Raw genomic sequence first — 17,494 nt, forward strand, 5'->3', positions numbered from 1 at the left:
TGTATTACGCATGCTCAGCGGCCCTCTGGCCAGCGGCTGCCGCAGGTAGGGACAGCGCAGGCCCACGTTTTACCACGTGATCCTCAGAGCAGCCTCTGCAGGTTCCAGGTCTCGTGCTCACACCCACCCAGAGACTGGCCTAGCACTGACATTTCTCATGTTCCCAGCAGCTTCCCAGTTTGCCCTGTGACACCCACTACAGGGTGCTCTGGGTGGTTTCCAGTCCCATAGCCTCCCCACTTGGTCTGAACTGGTATACACTGGCTCCCCCCCTGCCACTGGGCAAGCCTGAAATTGCCCCTCATACTGCTGGGAGCTTCATTTGTCAGAGAGGTGGTGGCTGGTGACAGCAATGAGGGTGGCCATCAATGTGGCCCCTGGGCTCTGCTTATGACATGCTGTCAGGCCTGGCCCTTTGCCCCTGCCCCTGCCTCAGTTTGTCAGTGTGTAAGTAGGGAGTGCTCAGGCCTCCAGGAAGCGGACTACTCTCAGGATTGTGTTCACGGTCTGTTTGTGTATTGAATCATGAGAAGTTACCTTGTTTTATATATACCAAAAGCAGGTAATGCCAGCAGTGTTGGGGATCTCTGCCATCTTTGCGAGGATCCTGGGAGGTCTCCTGAGAGGTCTCTTGGGGTGATGCTGCCTGTGTGAAGATGGAAGGTGGCTCTGGTACCCTGGGGCTCAGGGCTCCCTATCCCTGCCCTACTTTAGAGAAGTGGGGCAGGGGACTTATCCAGAGAGTTTGCCTGGTGCAGGCTTGTCACTGGGATTGTTGGCAGACCCTTGAACCAGGTAAATGTCTAACAGTGACCTCAGCTGGCACCTTGAGAGCCCTGTGCCTGTCCTTCCACTTCGCTAACCTAAGATGTTGACTTCTCAGCCCAGGATCCAGGCATCTCCCCAAGCCAAAGTCTGTGTGCAGAAGGTTCCCGAGGACTCAGCGCAGGCTCCCTGTCGGAGAGCGCGGTGGGGCCAGTGGAGGCCTGCTGCCTGGTCATCCTGGCTGCAGACAGCAAGGTGAGACCTGTGCCACCATGCCTACAGCCCGCCATAGTCCTGCTCCCTCACAGCCACAGCCACCATACCCACAATCTGTCCCTTGCTGACACACCAGGCCCATCGTTATGCCACACTCACAGCCATGCCATGCCCATACCCCTGGTCCCAGTAAGTGCCCCCCTCCCCACCTGGACTTGCCCCACACCTTGCCCACCCAGCACTCCCTCCTCTGTCCAGCCCTACCTTGGCCCATTCCCCTTGTCCTTTCTAGCCCACTGCCCTGTGAGCTGCCTGGGCTCTCCCACCCTCTGGGACCACCAGGTTTGGCCCAGAGAAACACTTCAGCAGAGCTTTTGCGCACTCCGCCCATCATTCCCTTCAGGGGAGGGGCCTTTCCCAACCCCTGCCTCCACATGACAGGCAGGTGGGCAGTGGCCAACTGGTGGCAATACCTGGCTCCTGGTGTTCAGGACTCTGCTTGTAGGTTTCTCATGGGAAGAGCCAAGGGCCTGGTGTTTGTGGGTTAGACTTTGGGCTCCCCTCAGGTACAGCAATCATAGGGTGCTCAGTGTGTTACTTAATACCCTTCCTGTAATTTCCACAGTTATCTGCAAAAGGAATAGCAGGAACCACTCACCGAAAGTATCCACCTTCACCTCCAGCATTCTTCAGCCCTGGTGTTGACATTTCCAGCCTCATCATTCTTGGCTGGGGGTGGGGGGTTCCCTGTGCAGCATGGGACATTGAGCAGCCTCCCTCGCTTCTCCTGGTGACAACTGAAAAATCTCTTAAAAATGTGCCACATGTCCCCTGGGGACACAGCCACCCCATAGAGATCCCTGACTCAAACAGCCCGAGTTTATAAACCGTCCTGGGTGGACCCTGGTGCTGATGTGTCAGCCTCTCCCCTTGTTCTTGAGGCTGGGATGGAAGTTGTGGGGTATTGCCAGGTCAGAATAATGGGAGGACCCGGGCCCCAAGCAGTGTACCTGTGAGGCCACACTTGGGTACTTTTTAAAGAGAGATTTTTGTTTAGTGCGCATGTGCTCAGCACAGAGAGAAACAAAGAGACAGAAAGCGAGAAATCACACACACACACACACGCACACACCCGCCAGGGGGATGGCCACTCTGTAATCCCTTCTCCATTCTCCTCTCAGGATTTCGGGCACACACGCACATGCGGCTGGCCTGAGTTTTAAGCCGCCGGGTCCAGGACTCAAACCATTCTCTACTATGTGGGAGTCCAGCAACGTAACCATTACGCCATCTACACGTTCCCCCAAGGCCCTTTTAGACACCGACACCCCGGCAGTGAGAGGCAGTGAGACGCTGGGGTCTGGTATCTGGTATTTATCTCATCTCTGAGACCTGCTGTGCTGGAGAGAGCCAGGAAGGCTGGATCTCCAGGCAGACTGAGTGGAGCTGTTCCTTCACCCTCCTCCCTTCCTCTGCTGCAGGTGGCTGCAGAAGAGCTGTGCTCCCTGCTGGGCCAGGTGTTCCAGATGGTCTACACCGAGTCCACCATTGACTTTCTGGACAGAGCTATATTTGATGGGGCCTCCACACCCACCCACCACCTATCCCTGCACAGCGGTACGTTGGGGGGAAGGGCTGCCGCAGGAGCTGGAGAGGCCACAGGAGGCTCCGTGTCCTGGAGCCACGTGTGGTCAAAGCCACACCACCTAACTCAGAGCAAAGATGGGGCTAGAAGGCCCTTGGAGACCTGTGACTGGATGAGGAGGCTGGGGTGGCGGGGCTCCTCACAGGACCCGGACCAGTCCCACCTGGGTTGCTCTACTGCCCTGAGGAGGAGGCTGAGGAGGGAACCAGGGAATTTCAAGGCTACAGAGCTGGAGGTGAGGGCTCCCACCCACCGTCAGTCTGTGCAGGGCTGCACTCAGACATGTTCCCTTGTGCCGAATCTAACACAGAGCATCTGTTTGCAAATACGTTGTTCATTGAGGATTAGTGACTTATGTAAATCAGATGCATAAGGAGGAAGATACTAGAAACAGTGCAGCTTGTTACCTGTAACTCTTTTTCTTTATGCCTTTATGAGAGAGAGGGAGTCAGGGAAGACAGAGATAGGTATCTTTGACGGGGTCTCGCCGTGTTGCAGTCCAGGATCCTGCCCCAGCCTTCCCATTAGCCAGGGTCACAGGCATGTGCGCCCACACCAGGACCAGACCCTGGCCGACCACGCAGCTTCCTGAGACAGTGCCGTATATGCACTGCCATGACTGGCCTTGAGTTTCTAGATTTTATGGAGACGAGTCCCAGCCCTCTCCAGTAATTCATGCATCTCTGAAGGAAGCTATGAGACTTTCTGCACGAAGCTGGGAGCGGGTCTTTGGAGAAGGGCATCCTGCATTGCCTCCCTTTTGTGCCACTGGTCTGAAGCCCCTTGGGCCAGAGCCTTGTAAGTGCTGCTCGCTGCTGGGGAGAGCAGTGTCGCTGAGCACACGGACATGCCCTGTGGCATAGATGTATCCACTCACACTTCTTTAACTCTCACACAGCCTCACCTGGCTCAGACTTAGATCGGTTCCTTCTGGAGGCTCCTGTCCCGTCTCTAGCCACCAGGTGGCGTCTCCATGCTCCCCTTCTAAAGTCCCCTGTGAGCCGCCGCCTCTGCATTCTGGGATCACATCGAACCCACCTGGGACCCAGGCCCTCTCCCTGTGTGAAGGCCAGCTCCTCAGCAGCCTTCCACCTCCTTGCCCAAGGAACGTGACACTCAAAAGTTCTGGGGATTAGGATGTGGATATCTTTGGAGGCTGTTACTCTGCCCACCATATTTAACTTTGCTCCCACTGCCGGGAATGTCCTTTTTCTCTCCCATTCTCCCCATTCCGCTCTACACATTCCCTAGGCTCATGGTTGTTCTCACGGGACTTTCTTACTCAATGCCATTCCCGTTTGCAAATATCCATTCCCTCAGGCTCAGAACAGCAAGCCACAGTCTGGCCCTGAAGCTGTCTGCTGAGTTATCTGGTAGCTGCTCTCTGCCAGATCCTTTGCTGGTCTGAGGGCCTTGGCTGTGTCCAGACTGGGGGTACGCACCGCCCAGCTCTGACTGGCTTCTGAGTGACATGGGCCAAGTTGCATAGCCTTTTCTGGTTCCGTTCACTTTCGAGTGAAGACAGGAATGACAGTGCCTGAGTCAAAGGAAAGCAAAGCCCCTGGCACCCTGCCTGGCACTTATTTGACACTCCCAAAGCCAGCTTTTGTTACCTGCAGCCCTGGGGAGTACCCATGGACAGGATCCCCAGGAAAGGCATGTGTGGGCTCCAGCTGGGGCAGCCCTGCCCTGGGGCACCTGGTACAAAGGACTGTGGGACACTGGGGCCAGGGCTGCTGACCTCTCGTGTGTGCGTGTCATGGTAGCCATCTTCCAAGCATGCTTGTAAAGCTTGGCAGTTCGCCCCGATGCCTGCTCCCCCATGTGGCTGAAGCCGCCTCTTTCTACATCTCCTGCAGATGACTCTTCCACCAAAGTGGACATCAAGGAGACCTACGAGGCAGAAGCTAGCACTTTGTGAGTACCTGTGCCTTCGAGCCGGGGGCGGGGGGAGTCTCCAGACACGTGCCCAGCCTGGTCCTGGCTCCTGCCAGTCACCCCAAGCTCACTGCTCCCTTGCTGAGCCCGAGATCCTAGCCCACGGTCTCTGCAGTGGCCTGCCTCGCCACCCCACCCCGTTCCCACACCCATCCACCTTCCATGGCCTATAGAGAATAGCCTATGAAGACACAGGGCCTCAGGTGGGACCCTGTGCCTTCTGACCTTGTCCCTGCTGCCACCTGTACCCTCTCCTTTCCTGCTGCCCCCCCCCCAGGGTACCCAGTGTGACCCATGTGCTTCCACCTTTTACTTGGAGTCAGCCATGCTCCTGGGGAGCCCACGTCCAGGCCCAGCCATGGCTCTCTCATCACTGTTGTTACCCCAGCTGTCGGCACTGTCTTCTGCACACATTTCTCTGCTCAAGGGCACATCTGGCACTGATGAGACACCTCAGGACGTGTGGGATGATGGGTTGGGCAAACCATCTACCCACGGACTGTGCCACGTTCCTTGCAGCTCCTTCCCGGACCTTGCAGATGCCAGTGGTGTGTCGCCCTTCTGCACACAGCCATCACCTCACAGCAAGACTGCCAGCGAAAGTGAGCTGAGCACCAGTGCTGCAGAGCTACTGCAGGACTACATGCAGACGGTAGGGACACTGCCTTGCCTGCATACACCCAGAGGCGTTTGCCCACGTCCCACAACTTCTCAGGCAGCCAGGGACTCGGGGGTGGGGCAACACTACAGCCAGTGTTGCTGGGTCTTGCAGGGAACAGTGGCTCCCCACCTTACACAGTTTTCTCATTGAAAACTTAGTCCTCCGGATCTGCATGTGCTGGTACCCTGAGGGCGTCGTGTTGGCTCTGGGCCCCAGGCTGTCCCGCGTTCCCCTCCCTGCTGCCTGTGCCAAGGCAGTGACTGCCATTCAGCTCAGGAGAGGCGCTGATGGGCTGGGGATGCATCGTGGGTTTGCTGGCCCCACAGTGGGAGCAGACATGAAGCCAGCAGTGGCAAGTGCCCTTGTGCTCGCCATGGGAGCTCCACCCGGGTCAGCTGCCAGCAGGGCAGCCGTGCCGCTGGCTCTCCTGCCCTGCCCAGCCAGGCTCTGCCCTCTTGCAGCTGCGCACCAAGCTGTCGTCGCAGGAGATCCAGCACTTCGCAGCACTGCTGCATGACTACCGCAATGGCGCCTCCATCCACGAGTTCTGCATCAACCTGCGGCAGCTCTACGGGGATAGCCGCAAGTTCCTGCTGCTTGGTGAGTGGGACAGAGTGTGATGGGTCTGACCCCACACCTGGTGTGCACCCCGACCTCTGAAGCGGGCGGGTGGGGCTCCATAGGGAATGGAGGTTTGAAGCAGAGGGGGTTGTCCATACGGCCTGAAGCTAGGGGTCCACTTTGACTGGTTGGAGGCCTCTTCCCAGAGGCAGGCAGGGATCAGCAGGCTTTCACTATCTGGGAACCCTGAGCGGAGCTGGGTAGGTCCTACCAGGAAGCAAGGAGTAGGGCTGGGAGCAAACAGAACCCTACAGTTTGAGAGGAGAGGACTGGAGAGGAGCCAGGGAGACTCTTCAAAGACGTTACATGAGTGGGTCTTGGTGAGTGTGTAGTAGGAGTTTTCTGGGTGGAGAGACAATGCCATTCCCAAGTGGATAGACCAGCATTTGCTAAGACCCAAAAAGCCCAGCCCAGTAGGTCAGAGCAGCTGGTAGGCTGGATGCTCATGGCCTGCCACAGGCCCCTGGAGCTTGGCCCCTCAGCATCTGCCTAGCACAGTTCACACAAGCCCTACACCTTGCAGGTCCATGGTTCTCCTTTCTACAGACATGTAGGCCTGGTGGGTGGCACTAGCTACTTCAGGGCTCCTGAGTCCTCAGCCTTTGCCCCAGGTGGATTTGTTACCCAGTACACCTAGCTCATGTGGTCGCTTGTCTAACACTTCCTCTTGGGGGTGGAAGTCTGGGCCTGCTGGAGTCCAATTAAAGCTCTTGTCAACCCCAGGCCTTCTGTCAGTCCCCAACTCAGGGACTCAAATCCAGAAACTTCCTGCCTTGTTTCCAGGTACCTCCTTTCAAGAAGTGGGTAGTCTCCCTAGGTGGGAGATGGCCTGAACAGGAGGCACCCTGCTTGGACCCCACCCCAGGCTTTAACCACTTCCCCTCTCAGCTCCCTGGGGCCTTATCCCCTCTACCTCCTGGCTCACACCCCTCCACCTCCCAGCTTACCAGGAACAGATCACTCCCTTTCACTTAAAATCCTTGCAAAACTTGGGCTAGCCAGTGATGTGGTGGTTGAGGTAACTGGATCCCATGTGGCAAACTGTCTGGTCTGAGTCAGGACCCAGTGGCTTGAAAAAACAAGCACATAGGGACCAGCAGTTAGCGTAATGGCTATGTCGCTGGACTCCCACGTAGTCGACCGTGGCTCGAGTCCCAGACCCGGCGGCTTAAACTCAGGCCGGGCACATGTGCGTGCCCAAGATCCCAAGAGGAGAATGGAGGAGAAGGGATTGCAGCGTGGCCATCCTCCCGGAGGGTGATTTCTTGCTTTCTGTCTCTCTCTGTCTGTCTGGTGAGCGCACATGCCCTATAGCAAAAACCTCTCCAAAACAAACAAACAAACAAACCAAAACCAAAACCAAACAAAAACAAGCACATAGATGCATGCCCAAAATCCCAAGAGGAGAATGGAGAAGGAATCCTCTGGCCATCCCTCTTGGGGAGTACTTTCTAAACTCATTTTCTCTCTGGTGAGAATATGCACCCTGTAGCAAACTAGAGAAACAAAAACAAGCCTTGCAGAGCCTTCCCCACACAGAGGATGTCTGGGCTTGGGAGATCCTAGTCGGAGTTGGAGCAGTGTCTCTGCATTTTCTGGTTAAGCTGCATCACCCTTTCTGTGCCTGGGTCCTACATCCCCTCCTGCTGTGGGACTGTCAGCCACAGCGGGGAGAAGAGGTTCTGTGCCCGGTCTCTAGCAGTCAGGGCAGTTGCCTTGGGCTGGGCTGCAGCAAGCCAACCGCAGACTTTGGCATGAGGTCTGGGATATCAGCGGGCAGCTGCCGGGAGCACTCTGGGCCTCAGCTTTCTCACCTAAACAATGAGGACTCCATGAGGAATGATGGAGAAGGAGGGGAAATCGTGGGCTCCTGGCCAGGGAGGGCTGGTGTGATGGAGGCAGTTGCTGTCCAGGACTGGTAGTACCTGTCAGAATTGAGTTTTCAGCCATACACATTCAGGGGCGGCTGTGATCTCGCCAGCTCCAGCCCAGGAGCAGCGCTGAGCCTAGCTGGAGGGACAGTTCTGGGTTGTATCTGCAGGTCTGAGGCCCTTCATACCCGAGAAGGACAGCCAACCCTTTGAGAACTTCCTGGAGACCATCGGCGTGAAGGATGGCCGTGGCATCATCACCGACAGCTTTGGCAGGCACCGGCGGGCCCTGAGTACCACCTCCACCTCTACCACCAATGGAAACAGGGCGGCAGGCAGCCCAGATGACCGGTCGGTGCCCTCTGAGGGGGACGAGTGGGACCGCATGATCTCGGACATCAGCAGCGACATCGAGGCACTGGGCTGCAGCATGGACCAGGACTCAGCGTGACGCATGGCAGAGACCACCCATGCCCTGGCAGGAGGTGCCTAGACCTGGGGCGGTGTCAGCCCTTCCAATGATTGGGACCAGGCCAGGCTCCAGCACAAATGGCTCCAGGTTGCCCAGGTCCTCAACTGTGAAGGAGCACAGAGCTGCATGGGACACACGTCCCTGTGCGGGCAGACAGATCTGGCCAGCAGGGAGCGCAGGCAGGCGACACTTGCACATGATGTTCCTGTTGTAGCTCTCAGAGACCTTAAAGCGAAGTTTACTGCAATGTGAATAATTTAATCTCTGGCTGCCAAGCATGTTTCTGATCTGCGTGGGCACTGGGGGCCATCCACTCTGCTCTGACTCTGGGCCACATTGGTCTGTCGCACCCAGGACCTGGAGCAGTGGTCTCGGGGCAGGGCAGAAGCAGTGGGCTCTGGTGGCACAGGGAGGACCTAGGCACCGGGCAAGGGCAAGTGTCCCAGGGCCTCTCCTGGGCAGCAACATCTGTGTGGGGCTAGTGGCAGCGACACTTGGCTCTTTGCATCTCGTGCAGAGTCCTTCAAGGATACTGACTCTCCTCTGGCCCCTTGGCTGAACTCGACATTCCAGGTGCTTTCCTTGAGAGCAAACCCCACACCCCCCAACCGAGCAGAGTGCCACCTGCAAAACCTCGTTTTCTTGCAGCCCAGAGCTCGTGCCCCTCTGCTGCCCTCCCCATGTCCTCATTCTATTCTCACCCACCCCAGCCCCATTGTCCTTCATCTGGCCCTTGCCCTTCAGGCCCCTGCACACCTTCTATGGGACCTAGGGAGAATAGGGGAGAGATGATTCAGGATGTCCCAGGCCTCCCCCTCCACCAGAGAACAACCTCAGCCTTGCTGAGACCCCCAAGGGCACATCAAAGAAGCCCCCAGGCTGAGGACACTGATTGGTCACATCTTCTGCCCATGCTGGGGACCCAGGGACTTCACCTGCCCAGGCTGTGAGCGCCTCTGGGACTCTGGACACCCCAGCTGTCTTCTGCCAAGTCTGAGTCCCTGGAGCACCTCCTGACCAAGGTAGACAGGCTCTTGCATTAGGTTCAGAGTAGGAGGGGCCGAGACAGTGCCATGGGTGGCTTTCCCACCATCCCAAGCTAGTTTGGGGCCCTAGACCAGGCCATTCTTTCTTGATGCTGTCTCTAGATTTACATGCGATAAACCCTGCCTTGGGAGCAGCAAGAGACAGAAGACATACCTGAGTCCCCAGAGCCCCTGCCCTTCCAGCACCCAGCTGTGCCGAGCAGGTTATAGTGCACCCTACACAGACCCCATATGGAGGCCTGGACCCCTTGCACCTGTTCCTCCAAGGCCCTGTCCCCAGGCTGGTCCCTTTACACAGCCCACTGGTCTGTGACAGCAGTAGGAGTGGAGGACATACAACGGACAGCCACTCAAGAGTGGGCCTGAGGGCCAGAGAGTGAAGAGAGAGAGCAGGGCAGGGAGGGGATATCAGAGGGCACCGAGACGGCCTCAGAGGTCAAGGGGGGGGAACCAGAGGGCAGTGAAGAGACACCAGGGGGTCTTGAGGGGACCTCAGAGATCAATGAAGAAAAGCCATTGGGGGTGAGACCACCTGAGATCAAGGAGGAACCACGAGATCAGTGAGGACACTGGAGAGCGATGAGGAAACTTCAACGTGTGATGAGGGGACACCAGGGGGTGGTAAGACCACCTTAGAGATCAAGGAAGGTCAGGAGGGGACACCAGAGGAAGATGAGAGGAATCAGAGATAAATTAGGGGACACCAGAGGCCAATGAGAGGATGACAGGGTGATGAGAGGACTTCAGTGAAGTGACACCAGAGAGTGGTGAGGGGTTGTCAGTTTATTGAGCAGCAGAGCTGGGGGACGGGGCGGAATGGGCCGAGTTTCCTTCCGGTCAGCCGCTACATTGTCAGTTCCTGAAGGAAAATTTGGAAAGAGGTCATTGTGGAAGGGCCCTCCCCAGCAGAGCCAAAAACAGGACCAGTTCAAGGCCCTTGGGGACAGCTGAGGAACAAGAAAGGGCCAGCACTTGCTCACCATGATGGCATTCACGATGTCACTGTGGTTGTCCCTTAAGGCCTGCACAGCCTTGGCTCTGGACACATTGGCCTGGGCCATCACCAGCTCAATGTCACGAAGCTCTAGCCCTGCCTCGTCCACCTGGGGAAGGGCAGAGATGAGGTTGCAGCTGCCCAGAGTCTACCCGCACCACAAGGCAACCACTCCCCAGGGCTGGTTGGTCATGCCTCACCTCCTCCTCCTCTTCCTCCTCCTCACATTCCTGCCTCACCCGGGGCCCGGGCGTTGACTCAGGGACCAGGGCCGAGGGCTCTGAGGGCACCTTGAACTTTTCTGCTGCGGCTTTGTGCACTTGTTGGGACAGATCCTCAATCTGCAGCATGGGGAGCTGTGTTAGAGGGGGTCCATGTTCCCTTTCCCCCTACACCCCTCCCCATCCTAGGCCAGGCCTGACAGACCTTGGCCTCACCAAAGACCACATAGGTGTCCGAGGCTGGGCTCTTGAAGACGTCAGGCTTGGCGATGACAAAGAGGATGTTCTTAGACTTCTGGATGGTGATCCTGGTGACCCCCTGCACCTGCCGCAAGCCCAGCTTCGACATTGCCTATGGGCAGAGGCGGGGCTCAGCCCAGTGTTGCCATGGGGCACTGGAGGAAAAGGCTCCACCATCAGCTCCCCGTGCCCTCGGCCTCAGTTGTTCAGGGAAGTGTGTGGGTTCCGGCCTTGACCCCAGTCCCGCAGTGGGTTACCAGCTGTGGGGTGTGAGGGGTCTTAGTAAGGACGTTCCCCATGCAGATTGCCCCCAGGCCCAGGGCCCAGCCCACCTTTCGGGCTTTCTTCTCACTGCGGCTCTGCTTGGCTTTGGCAATGGTCTCTTCACTGTCACCTGTCAGGGCCTGGGAAAAGGTGCGGGCTGAGCGCTCGTAGGCAAGGTGCAGGGCCCTCCCAGAGGCCCACCCACTCCTCTGGACCAGGCACCTGGGGTGACTGTGTGGCCTGAGGTGCTGAGACATCCTGCTCGTCCAGCTCTGCCGATGATTCCCCGTGGCTCTCCGAGAGCTGGCCGGAGCCTGGGGCACGTGATGAGTCTGGGGCAGGGCAGGGGTGTGAGAACAGTCTCTGGCTCCGATGGACTGGGCGACACCCCCCCCCATGCCGCTTACCTTCCTCCAGGCTGTCCTCGTCCTCTTGCTGCTCAGATGCTGGAGGCCCTTGAGGGCCTGCTGGGCTCCGAGGCCCAGGGCGGGGAGGCACTTGGCAGGGGGGTGAGATCCGTGAGGCCAGGTTTTTGGCCAGGTCTTTGGCATCTGTGGGGGCTACCTGGGGGCTGATGAGGGGGGAGTGCAACGAGAGGCTGACCCGCCGTCCGGTCCCCAGAGGCTGTGCGGTTCCTGAGACGGCAGCAGTGGTCTGCTGGGCTCCTGCTCGGGGCTGTGGGAGGCCTGGAGAGCCTGGTGGCTCTTTGTCCTCCCCAGAGTCCTCCAGGGGGGCCTGGTCCAGGCAGGAGATGAGGGACCCTTGGAGAGGCAGAGCTGCCTCAGCAGGGGCATCAGGAGCAGAGGGGTCAGGGCCCTGCAGCCTGTCCTGGGGTATACTGGGCAGGTCCCTGGCAGGGTTTTCTGGGGGCTGTGGTGGGGAGGGGCTGAGAACATTGAGGACCTTGGGGGGCTGCTCTTCCCTGCCTGGAGCTGGGACAGGCTCTGGCTGCAAAGAGGGTGGTGTGGATGTGGGGGTGGGCTCTTCAGGGCAGCCCTCGTCCGGCATGGACGCTGCAGCTGCTGGAGATTCTGAGCAGGAGTCCCTGGTGGCCTGGGGAAGCCTGGATGTCAGGGTAGCCTCGCTGCTCAGGACTCTCGCCTCTCTGGCTGGACTTAGAGGCTGCACCTGGCCAACCTTGGGGCAGGCAGCAGCGGGCTGTGCCTTAGGAGCCTCCCCTGCACCTCCGGGCGCTGGCTGGGGTCCATGTGCCTGCGCCAGGGACTCTTGGCTTCTGTCCTTCTGGTTCTCAGCCCCCAGGGCCTCCTCTGGGGGTGCATGGGGCTTGGCCCCATCATCAGTGTGCACGGGGGCTTCAAGATGTCCTTCCTGCTCAGGCACAGAAAGGCCCTCAGCTGCCTCCTTCCTGGCACCAGCGGCCTCCTCCAGGGGGTCTGGAGTCTCCATGTCCAAGGCAGGACCTGCATCTTCCTGTGGAGCCCAAGTAGTCTCGGCTTCTGCTGTTGGCTCTGGGGCACCCTGTGGGACCTGGTCCAAGGCTGCAGGCTCCAGGACTCCAAGGAGGGCGGCTGCGCCCCACTCCTCGGATGCTGGCCTCAGTGCTAAGGCCATGCCTACGTCTTGCTGGGCCTCAGAGGCCACGGGCTCTGTCCCACTGGCTTCTGTCTGCAGGGCCTCAGGGGCAACTGCAGGCACAGTCTCACTGTCCGTGGACGTCCCTGCATCTTGCAGGGCCAGAGGTGCTGCCATAGCAGAGTCCTGGACTAACGGGACATCTGCTTCAGCCTGCTGGGGCCCAGACTCCAGGTCCAGTCCTCCTCCCTTCAAGTTCTGAAGGCAGCCTAGGCATGAGGCAGGTCCCAGTTCTTCCTGTGGAGCCGGAAGCGCTGCTGCAACCACAGGCCCCTGGTTGATGGTACTTGCCTTCTCCTGGAAGGGCTGAGGCATCTCTGCAGGGGCAGCAGGTGCTTGTCCATCAGTGGAGTCCGTGTCTTCCTCCCCAGCCTGAGGAGTCCCCTCACTAGCCTCCTGCACCTGGAGGTCTGGGGCTGCCTGAGGGGCTTGAGGGGTCACAGTGGCAGCGGCCTCCTGATCTGGGTTGAAGCCCTCTTCTTTGACTTCTGCTACAGCTTCCTGGGTTTGGGTGGGCAAAGCCTCTTCCTCTGCAGCCTGGGGAGTGGGCACCAAGCCAGTGGCCTCAAGGCCCCAGGAAACAGCCCCCTCACGAGCCTGTAGCCCCTTGGCCTTCCCTCTGCTCTCCTCCTCTGCCTGCCGCACGCTGTCCTGGGGCAGCACGGTGGGCTGCGCGTGTGGCTCCCCACTGTACAGCCTCTCGTCGTCCACCCCCGTGTAGGAGGCCGACTCAGAGTCTGAGGAGGCCGCCGAGGTGTCATCCCGGAATGCAAAGGCCTCGTCCATGCCCTCGATGATGGACAGGTCAGACAGTGACTGCAGGAAAGAGGCAGAGGTACTGTCCTCATCGCCCTCTCCGGCCAGGTCCCCGCCTGCAGCGGGAGCCGCTGCCTCCTCCTTCCCCTCTTCCTCTTCCTGGGGCAGTGGTGTCACCTCCAGGGCCTCCACCTGAAAGATGAGGCTGCCCTGGAAGGGTAGGAGAGCCGCAGGGATCATCGGGTCATTAGCCAGGAAGTCTAGGTCGAAGAAATGGCCCTCTTGACCCCAGGAAGAGCTGCTGTCTGCAGAGAGGCTAGACTCGGAGGATGGAGACCTGGCGGGATGCGACTCCTGTTCTTCGGCCACCGATCCTGGTGGGGAGAGGCCCCAGCCTGACGGGAAGTCAAGCCCTTCAGCTGGGGCCAGGAGGCCGAGGGAGCAGGACGGCGAGGAGGCCCAGCTGTCCCCATCAGCTGTGATGTAGGAGCCTGAGGGCGAGGCGGGCGGCGAGTCCAGCAGCTCAGCAGGCAGCTCGGCCTCCATGTCCCAGGGATCCACAGGGGGACTGTGGCCGGAGAGCAGGGCACAGGTGGTCTTGGTGGGGGTGGAGGGAGGCGTGAAGTAGGAGTCATGGTCAGGGGACGGGGAAGGCACAGGAGGCTCTCCCTGAGAACACCACTCGGGAGGTGGAGTCAGGCCTGCGTGCCCACCCTCCCGATCCCTGAGCGCCGGCCGGGCTGCCCTGGGTGACGAGGGCACCTGGCATGTCTCCTCACCCATCACGATCCGGGGCTCCAGGGTGGCGGGCAGCAAGACCTCAGGGGGCAGCTCCTGGGGGGGTGGGCCCTCAGGAAGGAGCGCTGGGCTTGGGCCGCCCTCCTCGGGGTGGGCCCAGGCTGAGGGGGCCCCACCGGGCCCTGCATCCCAGCTGGCCCCCTCAGGTTGGGGCCGGGTGCCCGGCTTGCTGGGCAGGAAGGTGAGGACCAGGGGATTGGGCCCTGGAGTCAGGGCAGGGGTCTCCCGCCGGTCCCCCTTTGGGATGGTGGCAGCAGCCGAATCACAGGAGAGATCTGTGGAGACAGAGAGGGATGTGAGGCCCTGAGGCCGCACCTGCAGGGCTTATGCCAGGCGGGGCAAGGAGCAGAGGTTGGGCAGGGGAGCCAGTTTCTGCTGAGAGAGCCCCCCAGGGAAGCTGGGGGGAGGGCAGCCGAGATATAGGAGGGGCCGGGCAGCTGCACTGAGGGAGAAATCCTGTTCTGACAGAGCAGAGAGCTGGTGGGGGAGCGTGGCAGTGTGGTGAACACACCCTCGGGCGGTCTTCCTCAGGGCCTTCAGCAAAGGTGCAGCTAGCATTTCTGTCTCCTTCCAGAGACAGGCTGGCTACTTTCTGCATGATCAGCATGGCTGGCTGGGTGTGACAGGAGAGGCCACTATCTGATTCTGCCATGACAGGGCAGGGCCCTGCGTACATAGGCGTGCGCTGCTCTGGAACATTCCAGGGCTCACTCGTGCCTGCTGCAAGATCTGGGATGAGCCTTTGGCTCTTCTCCCTGTCTGTGAAACTCACACTTGAGGTCAACCTACCAGAGCTCATCAGGCTCTGCCCTGACCCTGCACCCTCCTTGGCACCAGGTGTGGCTACACTTCTAGAGAGGAGTGATGGGCAATGACAGTGACCTGGAGCCCAGCAAGACCACTGTGGAGGGCCAGCAGGACTGTGGCCAAGGCCTCTCAATGGGCAGCCCTCCCTTCTCGCCTTGTGATCATCTCTGGGTACCATGCCTTAAACCATGCTTCACCATAAGGCCACAGGTGCCCACACACCTCCAATTGGCCTCCACTCCATGTGTACAACGTAAGTCCTTTAGGAACATGGAGGTGGAAGAACCCTGCAAAGTGCCTCCTAGTCTCTTACTGGCTACTCTTCCCACAGCTGAGGTCACACTCAGGTTTGCCTCTTGCATTTTCACCCAGCATCAAATCCCAGGCTCCATGTGTTCACAAGTATTTTTTTTTTTCCTTCCAGTTTGCTATAGGGTGCAAGTGCTTGCCAGAGAGAGAGGGAAATTAAGAAATCACCCCCTCCCCCAAGAGAGATGGCCATACTGCAATTCCTTCTTTTCCATTCTCCTCTAGGGATTTTGGGCATGTGTGAACATGTACCCTGTATGTTTTCCAAGCACCAGGTCTGGACTCAGCACGGTCAGTCATGTGGGATCTAACCGCCTTAAACACCGCACCACTGGCTGGCCCATAAGCCCCACTTTTAATGGCTTTATGATGTCCCTTCCCTCACCTGCACCAAGGACAAGGATGACTGAAGCACCTGCTCAAGGCTCACCTGCTCCCCCAAGAGCTCAGGCCAGATCCTGCCTCCTGGAGTGGGGAGAGCAGTGCACAGGGGCCGAGTTCTAGGACTGCAGACCCCTGCCTTCCCGGTGGTTCCTGCCCTACCATGTTCACTGGTAGAGAGGGAAATTAAGAAATCACCCCCTCCCCCAAGAGAGATGGCCATACTGCAATTCCTTCTTTTCCATTCTCCTCTAGGGATTTTGGGCATGTGTGAACATGTACCCTGTATGTTTTCCAAGCACCAGGTCTGGACTCAGCACGGTCAGTCATGTGGGATCTAACCGCCTTAAACACCGCACCACTGGCTGGCCCATAAGCCCCACTTTTAATGGCTTTATGATGTCCCTTCCCTCACCTGCACCAAGGACAAGGATGACTGAAGCACCTGCTCAAGGCTCACCTGCTCCCCCAAGAGCTCAGGCCAGATCCTGCCTCCTGGAGTGGGGAGAGCAGTGCACAGGGGCCGAGTTCTAGGACTGCAGACCCCTGCCTTCCCGGTGGTTCCTGCCCTACCATGTTCACTGGTGACAAGGACATCTGTCCTCAGCTTTCTCATCTGCAAAGTAGAGTATTGGCCAGGATTAGAGGAGAGCTGAAGAAGGGCTGGTCTCCTTACTAGGCTGCTCATCAGGGCCTAAACCCTCAGCCACCAACCAGGACTCGTCACCTAGGGCAGCGCTGGTGGGGTGCTGGAGCAGCCAGGGGAGCAGGGGGCTGGTCTTCTGGGTCCACAGGTACACCTGATGTCCCGCACTGGGTGTGGGTGTGGCTGCGGTGCATCGCTGGCTGCCCTGAGGATGAACTATTGGCACTGACTCCTGGTGTGGTCCCTGGGTGGGGGCAGGGCAGAGCTGGGCTGAGGTAGGAGTAGAAGGAAAACCAGAATTCAAAGCTTTTGAATGACTCACTCAAGGTCACCAGGCAAGTTGGAACAGAGAGGGCACAAGACCCTCCGTCTGGGCGGCCTGGACCTGCCTTGCCTGCCTACCACGCACAGTAGAGGCTGCAGCACGGTGCCCTCCCTTGGCCAAGCAGCCGAGCTCTGGCCCCATCCCCAGGAGACTTCGCCTGCAGCAAGGTGCCCTTGGCCCCGCAGAGCCACATACAGCAGACCTCCACCGGGCGGGCTACCACCAGGCTCTGCTCTGTCCAGACCCTGTGGACCCCAGCAGCCTGCCCCAAGGACACAGGCGTCCGCACACCGGCACCACTGCAGGCCAGGCCCCTCCCCCAGGGCCGTCCACCTCCCAGACCGAATCTGGCCTCTTCTCGCAAGCCAGCCCTCGGCCGGGCCTTGGCCAGGCTCCAGGACAGTCCTGCTCCTCCTGCCCTAGCTGCGACCAGTCGCCAGCCCTGGGCAGCCCGGGGTGCAGTGGAGGACCTTCCCGGAGCTGCCAGAGCGGCCCTGAGGGAACCGCGGGGACCCCGCCCCTGGATCTCACCGCCCTGGTCCAAACCCGCCCAGCCCCGCTGGCTCGCTGGCCCGCGGCTCTGTGCAGACAATGGGGGCGCGACTCGCGGCAGCGCAGCGGGCAGGATGCGTCTGGAGCCATGGAGCCCCCACGACCCCCTGGGTCGGAGGCCAAGGGCGAAGGCCCCCACGTTGCTTCAGGCTCGCGGAGGGCACACCCCCCCTTCCCTGCTGTCCCGAGTTAGTGGGGGCAGGGTTCAGGTGGAAAGGTCCAAGCGCGGAAAGGGCCGGGAGTGGACAGCTTGGGACGAGGGTGGCGACAGATGTTGAAGGAAGAGGGACGGAGAGCCAGACCGGATTGGGGAGCGGCGGAGGTAGGGGAAGGCGCAGCCACGGCCTCACCTGTGCGGGGCCTGGGCCCGCCC

General features: G+C 59.5%; 2 protein-coding genes and 1 long non-coding RNA gene across 6 annotated transcripts in view; 1 reads left to right on the plus strand and 2 right to left on the minus strand.

Moving 5' to 3' along the window:
- CCM2 (CCM2 scaffold protein) overlaps positions 1-8,450 on the plus strand; it is a 34,937-nt gene extending 26,487 nt beyond the window's left edge. For all 4 annotated transcript variants that reach the window (XM_006166032.3, XM_006166031.3, XM_027767285.1 and 1 more), the window contains 6 exons: positions 884-1,020; positions 2,463-2,598; positions 4,486-4,543; positions 5,084-5,216; positions 5,687-5,825; positions 7,888-8,450. In XM_006166032.3, coding sequence (XP_006166094.2) covers positions 884-1,020; positions 2,463-2,598; positions 4,486-4,543; positions 5,084-5,216; positions 5,687-5,825; positions 7,888-8,168 — 884 coding nt within the window. In that variant the 3' untranslated portion in view covers positions 8,169-8,450. The remainder of the gene's footprint in view (positions 1-883; positions 1,021-2,462; positions 2,599-4,485; positions 4,544-5,083; positions 5,217-5,686; positions 5,826-7,887) is intronic.
- Positions 8,451-8,611: 161 nt separating this feature from the next.
- Positions 8,612-17,490, minus strand: NACAD (NAC alpha domain containing; the record flags this gene model as incomplete). Its single annotated transcript, XM_006166045.3, has 8 exons — positions 8,612-10,094; positions 10,216-10,338; positions 10,430-10,570; positions 10,656-10,802; positions 11,023-11,094; positions 11,177-11,286; positions 11,362-14,376; positions 17,472-17,490. Coding segments are annotated over 8 exons (3,642 nt in total), but the record flags the coding sequence as incomplete, so codon positions are not given.
- On the minus strand, positions 15,958-17,437 carry LOC114005628 (uncharacterized). The gene is made up of 2 exons (XR_003547461.1): positions 16,326-17,437; positions 15,958-16,214 (listed from the first exon to the last, which is right to left on the minus strand). It is a non-coding gene; the product is annotated as an uncharacterized LOC114005628 (long non-coding RNA).
- Positions 17,491-17,494: the final 4 nt, after the last annotated feature.

Source organism: Tupaia chinensis, unplaced genomic scaffold (assembly GCF_000334495.1).
Source record: "Tupaia chinensis unplaced genomic scaffold, TupChi_1.0 Scaffold144150_1, whole genome shotgun sequence".
NCBI lineage: Eukaryota > Metazoa > Chordata > Mammalia > Scandentia > Tupaiidae > Tupaia > Tupaia belangeri.